At 43.9% G+C, this 13,982-nt stretch overlaps 2 protein-coding genes across 2 annotated transcripts; one reads left to right on the top strand and one right to left on the bottom strand.

Moving 5' to 3' along the window:
* The first annotated feature begins 3,111 nt into the window (after positions 1-3,111).
* Positions 3,112-8,008, top strand: LOC123445661 (eukaryotic translation initiation factor 4E-1). Its single transcript, XM_045122679.1, has 5 exons — positions 3,112-3,457; positions 5,074-5,239; positions 5,328-5,453; positions 7,577-7,642; positions 7,739-8,008. Exons 1-5 carry the CDS (start codon positions 3,219-3,221, stop codon positions 7,787-7,789), a joined length of 648 nt encoding a protein of 215 aa, XP_044978614.1. The 5' UTR covers positions 3,112-3,218; the 3' UTR covers positions 7,790-8,008.
* A 500-nt stretch (positions 8,009-8,508) lies between these two features.
* Positions 8,509-12,085, bottom strand: LOC123445662 (malignant T-cell-amplified sequence 1 homolog). Its single transcript, XM_045122680.1, has 8 exons — positions 11,770-12,085; positions 11,261-11,342; positions 11,105-11,172; positions 10,773-10,870; positions 10,002-10,138; positions 9,564-9,631; positions 9,148-9,211; positions 8,509-8,854 (listed from the first exon to the last, which is right to left on the bottom strand). The coding sequence occupies exons 1-8, from the start codon at positions 11,778-11,780 to the stop codon at positions 8,837-8,839; spliced, it is 546 nt and encodes a 181-aa protein (XP_044978615.1). The 5' UTR covers positions 11,781-12,085; the 3' UTR covers positions 8,509-8,836.
* Positions 12,086-13,982: the final 1,897 nt, after the last annotated feature.

Below are 13,982 nucleotides of genomic sequence, written 5' to 3' on the forward strand. Positions count from 1 at the left end.
TAGTTTGGGTCTTGTCCATCACATCATTCTCCTAATGATGTGATCCCGTCATTAAGTGACAACACTTTCTATGGCTAGGAAATCTTAACCATCCTTGATCAACGAGCTAGTCAACTAGAGGCTCACTAGGGACATTGTTTTGTCTATATATCCACACATGCATTTATGTTTCCATTCAATACAGTTATAGCATGGATAATAAACGATTCTCTTGAAATGGAAAATATAATAGTAACTATTTTATTATTGCCTCTAGGGCATATTTCCAATAGTCACCAGGGTCATCGCGGTCGATCTTATATCGCTCGGCACCGCATATCGGGCATGCATTCAAATTCTCGTATTCCTCACCGTGGTACAGGATGCAGTCATTAGGGCATGTATGTGTCTTCTGCACCTCTAATCCTAGCGGACAGATAGTCTTCTTTGCTTCATACGTACTGTCGGGCAATTCGTTGTCCTTTGGAAGCATATTCTTTAACAATTTCAACAACTTTTCAAAACCCTTGTCAGATACACCATTCTCTGTCTTTCATTGCAGTAATTCCAATGTGGTACACAACTTCTTCTTGTCATCTTCGCAATTTGGGTACAACAATTTCTTATCATCCTCTAACATGCGTTGCAACTTCAGCTTTTCCTTTTCACTTGCACATATTCTCTTTGCATCAGCCATGGCCCGACCAAGATCATCAGCGGGCTCATCTGGTGCCTTTACTTCAGCTTCTTCCCCCATTATAGTAATATCGTATTCAGGGAACGGAGGATAGCCTTCATCATCATTTTCTTCTTCATTCCCTTTCATTACATCCCCTCTTTCCCCGTGCTTGGTCCAACAGTTATAGTCGGGCATGAAATCGAACATAAACAGGTGGACGTGAATGACTCTTGACTTAGAGTAAGTTTTATCATTCTTACAGACAGCACATGGACAACACATAAAACTACCCCGCTGGTTTGCCTCAGTCGTACGCAGAAAACTCTGCAAGCCATTAATGAACAGGGGAGAGCGTTGGTCATCGTACATCCATTGCCGGTTCATCTTCATTACACAAGACCGAAAAGACCAAATTAATACAAATTCACACATAAGGATCATACACACTTATTCTCATAAAACAACACAGAAGAATTTCTAGCTAAAGCATTTAAATGCAACAACAAATGCGATCAAGATCGCAACTAAGGTAACAATTGATCCAACAACATAGTGGTATCAAGCCTCTTTATTAAAGACATATTTTCTAATCCTTCTAATCTTCAAGTGCATTGCATCCATCTTGATCTTGTGATCATCGACGACATCGGCAACGTACAACTCCAATATCACCTTCTCTTCTTCAACTCTTTTCAATTTTCCTTTCAAATCCTCATTTTCTTTTTCAACTAAATTTAACTTCTCGACAATAGGGTCCGTTTGAATTTTCGGTTCAACTACCTCCTAGATGAAAATATCTATGCCAACTTCATGGGCATAATTGTCATAAACACGAAATGCAGCAAATAGTTAGAAAAGAGAATAAATCACATCCAAATCGTAAATCGGATGAGGGGCGACGGGCACGGATATCAAAACCATGGCACTATATATAACAAACAATCATACAAGTAAGAAAATTATGCAAGTAACTATCTAAATCATACAAATAAGATCTTTTTTGTAAAAAGGATAAGAACAAGGGGCTCACCAAGGTGGTGCTGACGGCGACGAGACGGTGAGGGCGATTGACGATGCTTAGGACGGGGACGACACTAAGTAAACCACACCTATACATATGCAAACTAGCAAGTTAATTTGAGCTCAAATTGCATATAAATCAAATAAACTCCTACATAATTACTCCCAAACTAAAATCCATAAATCACTATACTTATAGAGCATTGCACGAGCCGATCTAGCAATGAGAGATGAAAGTACAAAGTTGCTAACCTTTGTGAACACTTGGAGAGATGTGGTGCCTTAAACCTTGACAAAATCTTGGCAAAAAATGGAGGTTGAGATCGAGCCAAGGGAGAGAACAGAGAGAGGAATTGAGAAAACAGAGCAATGTGCTCGAACTGGACGAAGGGGTTTATATAGGAAAATCTTTAGTCCCGGTTTGTATCATAAATCGGGACTATAGACCTTTATCCCCGATTTATGATACAAACCGGGACTAAAGGGGCTAGTGGGGGGCCCAGCCTGACACCACACTGTCATCAACCCATGAGTCCTGGTTTGTATCACAAACCGGGACTATAGGTCCAAATTGAGCCGGGGCTAGTGGTGCCCGTGCCCCCCAACCGCTCCTAGCCGTTGAAACCGGGACTAATGATCATACTAATCCCGGTTCAAAATTAAACCGGGACTAAAGGGTCAAACGAAAGGCCTGTTTTCTACTAGCGGGGCTCCGCGACGACGTCTAACAGGTAATGGTGGGCGTCATTCACGGTTGTGTGGTCAACGTGGTGGTCCCGGTATGGACGGGCTGGACGGAGGGGTTTATATAGGAAAATCTTTGGTCTCGATTTGTATAAGGTCTACATATAGTCCCCGTTTGTGATACAAATCGGGACTGAAGGGCTCGTGGGGGCTCCAGCCTGACAAGAGACTGCCAGCAACACTTTATATACAAACCGGAACTATAGGTCCAAATTAAATCGGGACTAATGATGTCCGTGCCCCTCGATCGCTCCTAGCCGCTGAAACCAGAACTAATGGTCACATTAACCCCGATTTAAAACCAAATTAGGACTAAAGGGTCAAACATAAGACGTGTTTTATACTAATGGAGGTAGATTATGTTGAAGAGATCATCTGGAAAGGCGGACCACTGCTCCTTCGCTGCCGTCGGTATGCCGCCGCCGGCGACAGCGGCGGCCCGTTTGCGTCCGCTCCTCCATCTTCCTAGCCTAGATTAGATCGGCCGCCGACGACGACGAGACAACAAACTGTGTACATAGGTTCCTCACGTACGTGCGCGTGACCGACCAATCTAACGGGCCACGACCGTAACCTTTGCCTCTGGGCCCATACCGGCCCACAGGCTTGTCCGCCGGGCCCATCTTAGGCCCAGTCCGCCCCTTGGTGTGTCTACTACTACTAGTCTCCAGCGAGGCGGAAGGCGAGACGAGACCTCACCACCACCGCCGCCGCCGTCGCCAGCTCTCATCCGCTAGCGCCGCCCGTCCGTCCTAGAAAAGGCCAGGACTTTATCGCCGCCGGCGGCGCCGCAGGGATGGCGGAGGACACGGAGACGAGGCCCGCGTCGGCGGGCGCGGAGGAGAGGGAGGAGGGGGAGATCGCGGACGACGGAGACGGGTCCGCGGCGGCGGCGGCCGGGCGCGTCAGCGCCCACCCTCTGGAGAACGCCTGGACCTTCTGGTTCGACAACCCGCAGGGCAAGTCCCGGGCGGTGGCCTGGGGGAGCACCATCCACCCCATCCACACCTTCTCCACCGTCGAGGACTTCTGGAGGTAGCCCCTCTCTTACTGGATTCTTTCCCCTCTCTCTCGGTTGTCTAGTCCGATTCGTTCCTCTCTTACCGGATTATTTCCCCTCTCTCTCTCGGTTGTCTAGTCCGACTCGTTCCTCTCTTACCGGATTATTTCCCCTCTCTCCCGGTTGTCTAGTCCGATTCGTTCCTCTCCGCGACAGGATTGTCGTCCATGTGGTGAAATTTCCTTCCTGCCCATGTGCTAGGTTTTATGGATGCGATTGGGACTATGATTGATGGGTTGTTGATAGATCTAGGCGGGCAGCCCTTCTCTTTTCCTAGCTACTCTAGTTCGTGATTAGGACGCCAGGGTTTCCTACCTTCAAGCTGGCTGCTTATTGATGCCTAATACTAATTCATACTATAGATAGAATATATATATCCATTCATTTACTCTTACCATGATTATTTGGGAGGGCACGACATTCTGGTCTCGTGTATTATGCTGTTTTTGTTTTCATTTGTTGTTTATTACTGTTTAGGAGTACATCGACAACAGTTGTTAGGCTTTGGTTGCTACCTAAATATCCATCATTATTAGGTTTTGCGATACCTCCAGATCTAATATTGTTGGTGCTCCTGTTAATTGATAATAGTCAGTCTTGGCTCGTTTTACAAGGATTGCCTTTTCTTCTCACACAAATGGCCAAAAAATTATGTTTTGTCATTACCTCATTTCTCTTATCTTTCCCTCTATTGTGTGAATTTTATTTACCATACATGGATAGGTTTTGTTTTGATTTAAATGTCGCAACATTTTCTCTAGATTGTGCCTGAAATACTTGATTTCTAAACTTTGATACTGGTATTACATTTTTCTTCTCGTTGTTTACATTCAGCAGGATGCATCAGTTTTAAAAATGCTAGTTATGTACTATGTGTCATCAGTTGCCTTGAATTACTCTGTTGCTTTTGACAATGAAGGTTATCCCAACTTAGATTCCCTGCAAGGCGTACATTTAAGTTAAACCCCAGACCCGTTCTTAGTTTATTATTGTTCTGATACTCAGCCATAGGATTGGATTATTAGCGAGCCGAGATGCATCCCTCTAGGCCATTGGGCTGTGGTTAAATGTTTCAAAAAGCATTAGAAACTGCGGATCTAGATATGGCGAGGGAAAACAAAAGGACGCTTTTATGGGCTTTAGCAAGTACATACAGTTAGATTGCTAGAATACTCAATATTCTACTGCAACCCTAAGAAATTCTGAAGTTTCAGTTTGGGTAATATGGTACTCATGCTTAACACCTCTAATATCTAGTTTATATTAACTAAAAATATATTATGTGCTGTGGTTCTAGTTTTATGAGAAAGTTTCAGCCACCTACAAGCATTCCCATGTTCACAGATAGATGATCCATTAAGCTGCTGAATAGTGTGTGTTGCCCGACAATTTGACACCGTGGCTTGTCTTCAGCAGGTTATTTGCCATACACATGAGATATGTTTCAGGATGATTTCTTTTGTGCTAATAGCTTCCTTCAGAAATTTGGTTATGTTCGTTTGATAATTTAGTTAGTTAGTTTGTTTGTTTTTCTTTTGCTTTCATCTGTTGATATATTCCGTTATGGCTAACAAGTTGAGTGGTATTTCAGCCTTTACAACAATATTCATCACCCTAGCAAGTTGAATGTTGGAGCCGACTTCCATTGCTTCAAGGATAAGATTGAGCCAAAATGGGAAGACCCCATTTGTGCCAATGGCGGTAAATGGACCATCAGTTGTGGCAAAGGGAAATCTGACACATTTTGGTTGCATACTGTAAGCATCTTTTGCATCATTTTTTGTTGCATGATTATCTAATCTGTAAGTTCCACCCTAATTCCCTTCTCACAAATATTATGTTTAGTTGCTGGCATTGATTGGTGAACAATTCGACTTTGGTGATGAAATTTGCGGAGCAGTCGTCAGCGTGCGTAAGAACCAGGAAAGAGTAGCTATCTGGACTAAAAATGCTGCCAATGAAACTGCTCAGGTATGTATTCTAAAATCCATGCTATAAAACTGTTCTTTGATTGCAGACTACAGCCATGTAGTTTATGGCATCATAGTTACTGTCTCAAATGTAAGCATTCGTAATAATATTGTGACCTGCATATAAAAAGGGGGGCCTGAGCGTGAGCCCTTCACTGTGTGATTGTGATAAATGTCATTATGTATGGAGTGCTCCTGTTTATATGCAAAAGGGCCCATGCGTTGCAACGGAAAAAAAATATCACACGCTTTTAATCTTTTTATAATTATTTTGATTTATTAAAATAATAAGCTAACTAACTAATGTAGCCAGTCCTATCCTATTTTGTTGATAAATCAACCCATCCATTGTTAATTCCACCATCATGAAAAATTGAGCGGGACAAGCAAAGCAAAACAAAGAGGCTACGTGAATTGATCAGTGGACTGTTATCTTATTTCACTCATGGGGTAGAGAATGTGGGATCAGATGACAAACTGAAGGTGGTGTTCCATTCTCTCTCTCTACAACAATGCAATCTTACATTCAATACATTCATTCATCGGAAAACAAATTCTCACAAAACAAAATTTCTTGCCGGTGCTTGGCACATGGTTGGAGACATGGGGAGGGAATCTCACCAGATGATGAGTTTCTGCCAGAGGAGGAGATACGATGAGGGGAGCAAGGTTTAGGCGGCTCTATCTGGCCATAAGGAGTCGCCGTTGCCGCGCCATAACCTCGGAGTTCCCCATGTGAGGCATGGAGGCCCGCCTCCACCTGCAAGTACTTCGCTCTGCCGCGCCTTATCCGCGCGCCGCCGCCGTTCTGCATCGAGCAGACGCATCATCCCAAGTCGATGTAGCTGTCGCGTTGATTTGGTCCAGAAGCTGTGCTCGAGCGCTGAAACGGGGGCAGCAAGCGGCCAGAGGTACGACCGCGGAGGCGGGTGGGTTGAGATCGACAGCAGTGGTGGTTGAGGTCGACCGCGGAGGCGGGTGGGTTGAGATCGACAGCAGTGGTGGTTGAGGTCGACCGCGGCGGCGAGTGGTGTGGCAGCGGCCTGGGCACAGGCCAGGGTGGACCAGGATCGACGCGATGCGCTCGAGCGCCGCAACGGAGGCAGTGAGCGGGGAGAGGTACAACCGTGGAGGCGGGTGGGTTGAGATCGGCAGCGGTGGCGGTTGACGTCGGCCGCGGCGGCGAGTGGTGTGGCGGCGGCCGGGGCACAAGCCACGGTGGCCCAGGGTCGATGGGAGGAGACGATGCGTACGGGTATAATTTTTGCAGCGAATCGTTTTTTTCTTTTGCGTTGTAGATAAATGATGGAGCGTGGGTTGAATAACAAAAATTACAGGGGCTTTTTTATAAAAATGTTATGGTGGGTTTTCTGACGGAAGCAATAGCCGCTTTATTATTATTAGGTAGGTATAGATTATGTGAAGAGCAAAACATAATTGAATTAACTTAATACTCCTGAAAGGATGTATGCAGCACCCTTAACAGCAGAAAATTGTTGACGAAACTTGACTTCTTATCTTCCATTTTACTTTATTTCTATGTTTGTAGTTCCCAAGATAAGTTTATAAGTAGAAAGTTTTTCTATTTGAGCAAAATATTCCAACTGTGCTACGCAACTGTTAAGTTATTTGAACTGCTGCTTGGAAGATTTGTTCATTTGTCGGTGTTATTCTTCGGCTATATGTTAGTGTCAACTTCTTCTGTTAGCATTTCTTGATAGATCTTGACATTGGAGTGGGATAGCGTCATAAAGTGTGATATGTTAGGAGATTTTTGTACTCCACTGGGTGGCAAGACATTTTATAGCTCAATTAATAAATGGATATGCACATCTAGGCTTAATGATCTTATTCCCCCAGAATAGTTTTATTTATTTCTCTCACATATGCATTCATTCATTAGCATAATGCAAAATACTCCCACCTGATTATAAATCAATCTTCAGCGGGTACCTGGGTAAATGCTATCACGTAAGTCCAAATAGGTGAGGGAGCAATGGTAACGGTTTTGTCATCGGTGCCTTGGATACATGAGCATATATGTACTGTCTAGTTTCTGTTTGTATCATTTCCAGCCGATCAGCATGTATTTGTTTCTAAGCACATTCCCTATTTATCTACCAGATAAGCATCGGTAAGCAGTGGAAGGAGTTTCTGGACTACAAGGACTCCATTGGATTCGTCGTTCATGTGAGTGGCAGTAAAAAAATCGTGAATTTTGTCTTGCTATCACCGATACGCTGGGCTGTGGCTTGACTGACACTGTCTCTTTCTGCTTGCTTGCAGGAGGATGCTAAGAGGTCCGACAAAGGCGCCAAGAACCGCTACACGGTTTGATCCTGGGAGCTTCCAAGGCAGGCCCGCCTACTCTTGGATGCAAGAAAGCTTCTCATGGAATAGCTTTAGCTTGTAGCGGGTGGATGCTGTTTCCCGAAGGATATATTACATGTGTTGCTGTGAATTGCTTCAAAGACATGATCTAACATATTTGTGTTTGTCGTCGTTGTACTCCATAAGTCTCATTTTATTCTATGATGAGAAGCATAACTTGTTTTAGGTGCAGTGTTTAGTCTACTCTACTGCTGGATCTATCTTGCACGCGAGATGGTTTCCAGTGCAGAAGACTGCTCAGTTGTCAGTTGTGTGTGCAAACTTGTTTTAGCTGCAGTGTTTAGTCTACTCTACTGCTGGATCTATCTTGCACGCGAGATGGTTTCCAGTGCAGAAGACTGCTCAGTTGTCAGTTGTGTGTGCAAACTTGTTTTAGCTGCAGTGTTTAGTCTACTCTACTGCTGGATCTATCTTGCACGCGAGATGGTTTCCAGTGCAGAAGACTGCTCAGTTGTCATTTGTGTGTGCAAACTTGGATGTGATGTCTGGAGTATGTCACAAAAAATTACAGAGGATTACTTCATATGTATTGTTTCCTTCTGATGGGAATTTACTGCTTTTGCCGTGAGAGCACATCTCACAATGCATTACAGACGTAAAAAATGAAGAAGATTTAGTAACATGTCAGAAAAAATTGGTAAAGAAGATTGTTGTGCGCCCTTTGCTTTTGTTACATCAATGTGGATTACCTCCAGAAATCAAATCAAATCAAATCAGGTTGCGGCAATGCCTTATACAAAACACAAATACAGTGTATATTTCTGTTTTCGCTGGCCTCATAAAAAACACGGCTTTCTTCTGAACTGTTATTGGTAAAAGTGTGAATGATGAGCGATACAGTCACGTATCATACAAGGATCTCGGCGGCAGCATAGTACCAACTAAAGCATCCGCCTAGATTCAGGTTTCTCCCATATGAAAACAACACATGATGCGACTAGTTACAGTTCCATATGGCCTTGCCGCGAATTCTGCTTCCCTTAGCGATACTACTTACTCGAGCCGCTCCATCTGTCAAATGAAGCAACCAAAGTTAGCAAAATAGCATATGTATTATGTTTCAACCATATCTTTGCATAGTTCAAAAAGAAAAAGAAACACAAGAAGCTTGACGGCAATCATGAGCAGTTTGAAAGGAGGATAAAAAGGACTGACAGTCACAATCTGGTACAAATTGTCACAAATCTAAGACTTAATCTAGCAAAGCCACTTGATATGTGCTTTCATTACAGCAACTACAGATTCAATTATTGCTAATTTATAAGGTACATCATGACAAGGAGACATAGGGAAAAGAAGAGTACCTTCCACAGGCCATCATTCAAATAGTGCATGTTGTCAACTCCAATTCCTTTGTTGATGGTGCTTCTGCAAAAGTTCGGAATTTCAGAAGAAGCATTACCGACGGCCAAATGCAAAACATGATACTAACAAAGAATGTATGGGATGTAACATTCAGGAAAGCTTAAGTTTATCAGTATATCTGCATAAGGTTCTGCTATGTTGAAGTATAATTTGCAGGCATATAAAATATGAACTACGGAATACCAAGGACATGACTACAAATGTATTATCTTTTTTTTTGGACCACATTATCAATCATTTGGAAACATTAGGATGGAACCTGACTGAAAAATCAAAACAGATAGAAGAAGCAACCATGAGTTCCAAGGTTCACGCTTCACAAGGATTAAGGATTAATCCTTCAAAAAGAGCTTACATGTCTTTCGCTGACATCTTTGTGAATCCAATTGCCAACGCGTGTTGCTTGCCTTCAGCCATTATAGCCTGAGAATTATAGTTTTGAAGAGATAAATAATTAGTCTGGTAGTCGGCATGCTCAGGGGAAGGAAGCTTATTCATCATTTTAAAGTGTATTAGGATGCATAGTAATAACCAATATCAAATAATTACAATACTATGAACTAGTTAAAAGATGGTATACTAATCTGCAGACAGCCAACTTTAACTCACATGGAAACCACAGAAAGGCACTAAAATATACTCCCTCTGTCCCAAAATAAGTGACTCAACTTTGTACTAAAGTTAGTATAAAGTTGAGTCACTTAATTTGGGACGGAGGGAGTACTTACTATGGCATACATTTGTACTGTCTCTATAAATTGATGAACTGGAATTTAAAAGGTTAGTCTTGTACCACTGGTGTTTCCTCCTCGACTTCATTGTCCAGCACACCACCAGGCGATGTCAGTCCAGGGCACATTATGTTGGCACCAGAGAGAACAAACTTGATAGCACCTCTGTCCACTTGGAATTTCTTCATGATGTTAGGATCTGATCAAATGTAAGCATAAGTTAGCAAAACAAAGAGGGATATTTTGGAATGCAGATTTTCCACAACAATTTGTGCCCACACCCATTGCTGAAAATATGCATCTCGAAGTTAAAAAAAGGAAACAAATCAGGGACATACATATAATGTTCTAACTTATAACATGAACGCTTGCTTGAGAAAATTTGTGCATAAATATGGCATACTATGTGCAATTCAGAAAAAGACAAGAAACAGGCGAATAGTATACAAATTATCCACATAAATTTGTTGTGTTGCTCGGTTCACAAGTGGTCACACTATTGTTTGATTCTTTTGTAAATGCCCATATTATAGCAGTTCATCTATGACATGTTCTGAAAATGAAAAATGGATTTTGACAAGGGTTGCATCCGCAGCTAGTTGCACATTTTCATTTCTCGATATTTTGCGTTTACAAATAACTCGTACAATTTCCTTTCTGGTTGACATTCTTCAACAGGTTAATGTAAAGGACGATGGTACTCCAATTCTCTAACAGATAATCATGCCCAGGCATATCTAAAAAAAAGCAAATTTAATAGACAATGATGTACGTCATAGGGGGAAACAGATGCAGCGATGGCATGCCAGAAAAAACGGAGAGAAGAAAATTACACTGATGAAGAAGGCGCAGGGTTGGCATGTATGGACCATCACGGATGTTGAAGAAGAGTGGGACATTGTTCACCACCACAAGATTGAGATGATTTTGGCTAGGGAAAGAAACCAAGTGCATTAGTGACGTAGAAAAGCCACAATCTTGCAAATAAAAGCAATGTAATCTAAGAGCAACTTTTATGCATTCTGACTTTTGAAGTGGAGAAAACTAGGAAACAGCCAAATGTAACAGTCTCATTAAGGGCAGGCTCTTATAAGCATGTTAACTGATAAAGGTTATTCAACAGACTATGAAGCAACTCGAATCAGAGAGACGGGGAGCCACTGACCATTTGACAACAATCATAGGCGACTTCTTTGGAAGCATGTCCTCCAGCAAAGGTTCAAGGAGAGGGTACTGCAACAAACTTGGTGATTTCAGTATAGCCCAGGGTCTGCAGCCGATACAAAAAAGATAAACAGAGGATGTTTTTGGCATGCATAACCTCTTCCGCGATACTTTGCCGGATCCTCCGCTGCACGGACGCCTTGACCTGATTCTGCCCGGATATGTCTTCGGAGGAGAACCTAGGCACAAAAAAAATGAAAAAAGAGGCAGTTTTTTGTTTGTTTGTTTGTCATGGTAATAATTACGTATAAAAGAGACCTGTGCTAGCGCTTCCTAATGTAGAGCAATCTTGCATATATAGAATCCAATGGGGATTGGCAATGGCCACCCAGGCCATCATATCATAAATCATACTGTATGTGCCTATGATAGTCACAAGCAAGGCAATGGAGAGCAGAGTATAGAGATTGCCATTAGGTTAGCTGAAACAAGTTGCCTTGTAAAGCCAATCGGGAGCGGCGTGGTGCAGTTGGGAGACCTCGGATTCGGAGCGCGCCCCTCGTCCCTAGCTCTCTCGCACAAGGGCAATGGCGCCTCTGAATCCAGCGCTACTCGACTCGCCGACTTGGCGTACGGGTTTGGACGGGGTGGGGAGGGGTTACTCACTTCTTGAACATGGTGAGCGGCGATTGGGAAGCGGCGACGGAGATCGACGCGGAGGGGCGGCGCGGATACCGGGATTGGGAAGCGGCGACGGAGATCGACGCGTAGGGGCGGCGCGGCGAGCGGGATTGGGAAGCGGCGACGGAGATCGACGCGGAGGGGCGGCGGCGGCTCTATCTGGAGGAAGGAGAGAGGGCAGAGAGGGTTTCGGCGTGGGCCCCGGTGAGATCAGATGTCTCGAGTCGGATGACGGACTCGCCTCAGACTCAGAGATTGAAGCACATCTGGCCAAACGGGCCGTGCTGCCCGCAGGCCAGGCACGACACTGGCCGGGCCCGGCACGTTTTAAACGGGCGGTGCCAGGTACGTGGCACGCCTCGGGCCGTGTCTGGATCTGGAGGCTGAGCATGCAGGTCGACACGGCACGACCCATTTAACGTTTTATTTATTTATTATATATATATATGATATAAAATAAAGCCTAATACGTTAATATTAACCCAAAAAACAGCTTAAAATGTCAAAGCCGATCCTAATAATAGCCAAACAGGCTGAAATCAGCCCAAATAGCGGCCTAAAATATCAAAATCCTAGTAGCCCAGCGGGCCTGGCGTGCCGACGGGCCGGCCCGATTAGAGGGTGTGCCGTGCTTGGGCCTGGTTGCCTGGCACGTGGGCCGACACGACACAACCCGTTTAATAATCGGGCCCAGGCGTGCCGTGCCGGGCCGGCCCGTTTGGCCAGGTACGGATTGAAAGGGTGTTTGTTTTCAGGGACTTTTTGATGTAGGGACTAAAAAAATCCCTTTTAGTCCCATGTGAAACAAACGAGAGGGACTTTTAGGGATTAAAAGGGGTATTTTAGACTAAAGAAAGAAGTCCCTATGAGAGGGTCTTTTTGGGACTTTTTTGACACTTTTTTCAAGATTGCCCCTACTTTTATCATCTCATTTAATAACTTCTAGTACATTACTAGGGGTAACATGGTCTTTTTGCATGGCATTTAATGACATCTAGTCCCTGTTTAGTCCATGAAAACAAACGGGTAAGGACTAGGGACTTTTTAGTTGGGATTAAAAAAGTCCTGGGACTTCTGAAACAAACAGGGCCTCAGTTTTCAGCTTGCTTCTACTCTTTTTCTCGGTATCTTCATCAGTTTTCTTTATATTTACCTACCTATATATATAATAATAAGGACAGTGCTACACGTCTGTCGACTTTCTGCATCGAGGATAACCGATTAGATTGGTCGAGTCTCTACTGCCGTCGAATGCCACCCACAACAGTCGTCTGATCTATCGTCCCAACTCCCAATCAACAAAGTACCTTTGCAACACCTAGCTTGTTGAGCTCACGAGCTTTGCAACAAGGACCTTGTTGCAAAGGTCTGCCAAGACAATACCGTTGTCCCACGATGGCCTGAGCGCCTCGGCCATGGAGCGTCGTCGGTCGTTGGAATTGACGCGCCTCCTCCGACGCAGCATGCCAAGCAACTGCCTCTACTCCAGCATGGTGGCTACGTGCCTGCCGTCGGAATTGCCGCACCTCCTCCGAACCAACACCCCGAGCAGATGCCTCTACTCCTGTAGGAAATATGCCCTAGAGGCAGTAATAACAGTTATTTTGTATCTCCAATTTAGTAATAAATGTTTATGTTCCATGCTATAACTGCAATGATTCTGGAGTCTACAATAACCACGAGGCTTGGAGGGAAACTCATGTGCACGTGTGGTATAATAAACGGTAAATTGTATTCCTAGTCTTGCCTCTAAGACTGGCTCAAGTATTGCATGATGATCCTGTTTTCCTAATCATGGGCATGGCTATGTCGACAATTTTGAGGGCACAATGTTGGTAGAACACTTGTGTTGACTAGACCCAAATTGATGTTATGTTATGAGATACATTCGTCACAAGTTAAAGGTTAATATCACAGAGATAGTTAATGTTTGCATAATTTCTTAGACCATGAGAGTATCGAGTTCCTTTGTGCTTGCTTCGTGAACTTTGGGGTTTGTTAAACGTCGTCCATAACTGGGTGGCTATTACGGCGGCTTACGGGTTCACGAAAAAGTATGGCAAGTAACGAGATAGCTCAAGATTGGGATTTGCTCCTCCGACGATGGAGAGATATTCTCGGCCCCTCTCGGTGTTACGGTATCCATCATCATCTGGCCAGACACAATGTGATTTGATTACAGGTATGCCGGAACACGG

The sequence above is a fragment of the Hordeum vulgare genome, chromosome 3H (genome assembly GCF_904849725.1).
Source record: "Hordeum vulgare subsp. vulgare chromosome 3H, MorexV3_pseudomolecules_assembly, whole genome shotgun sequence".
NCBI lineage: Eukaryota > Viridiplantae > Streptophyta > Magnoliopsida > Poales > Poaceae > Hordeum > Hordeum vulgare.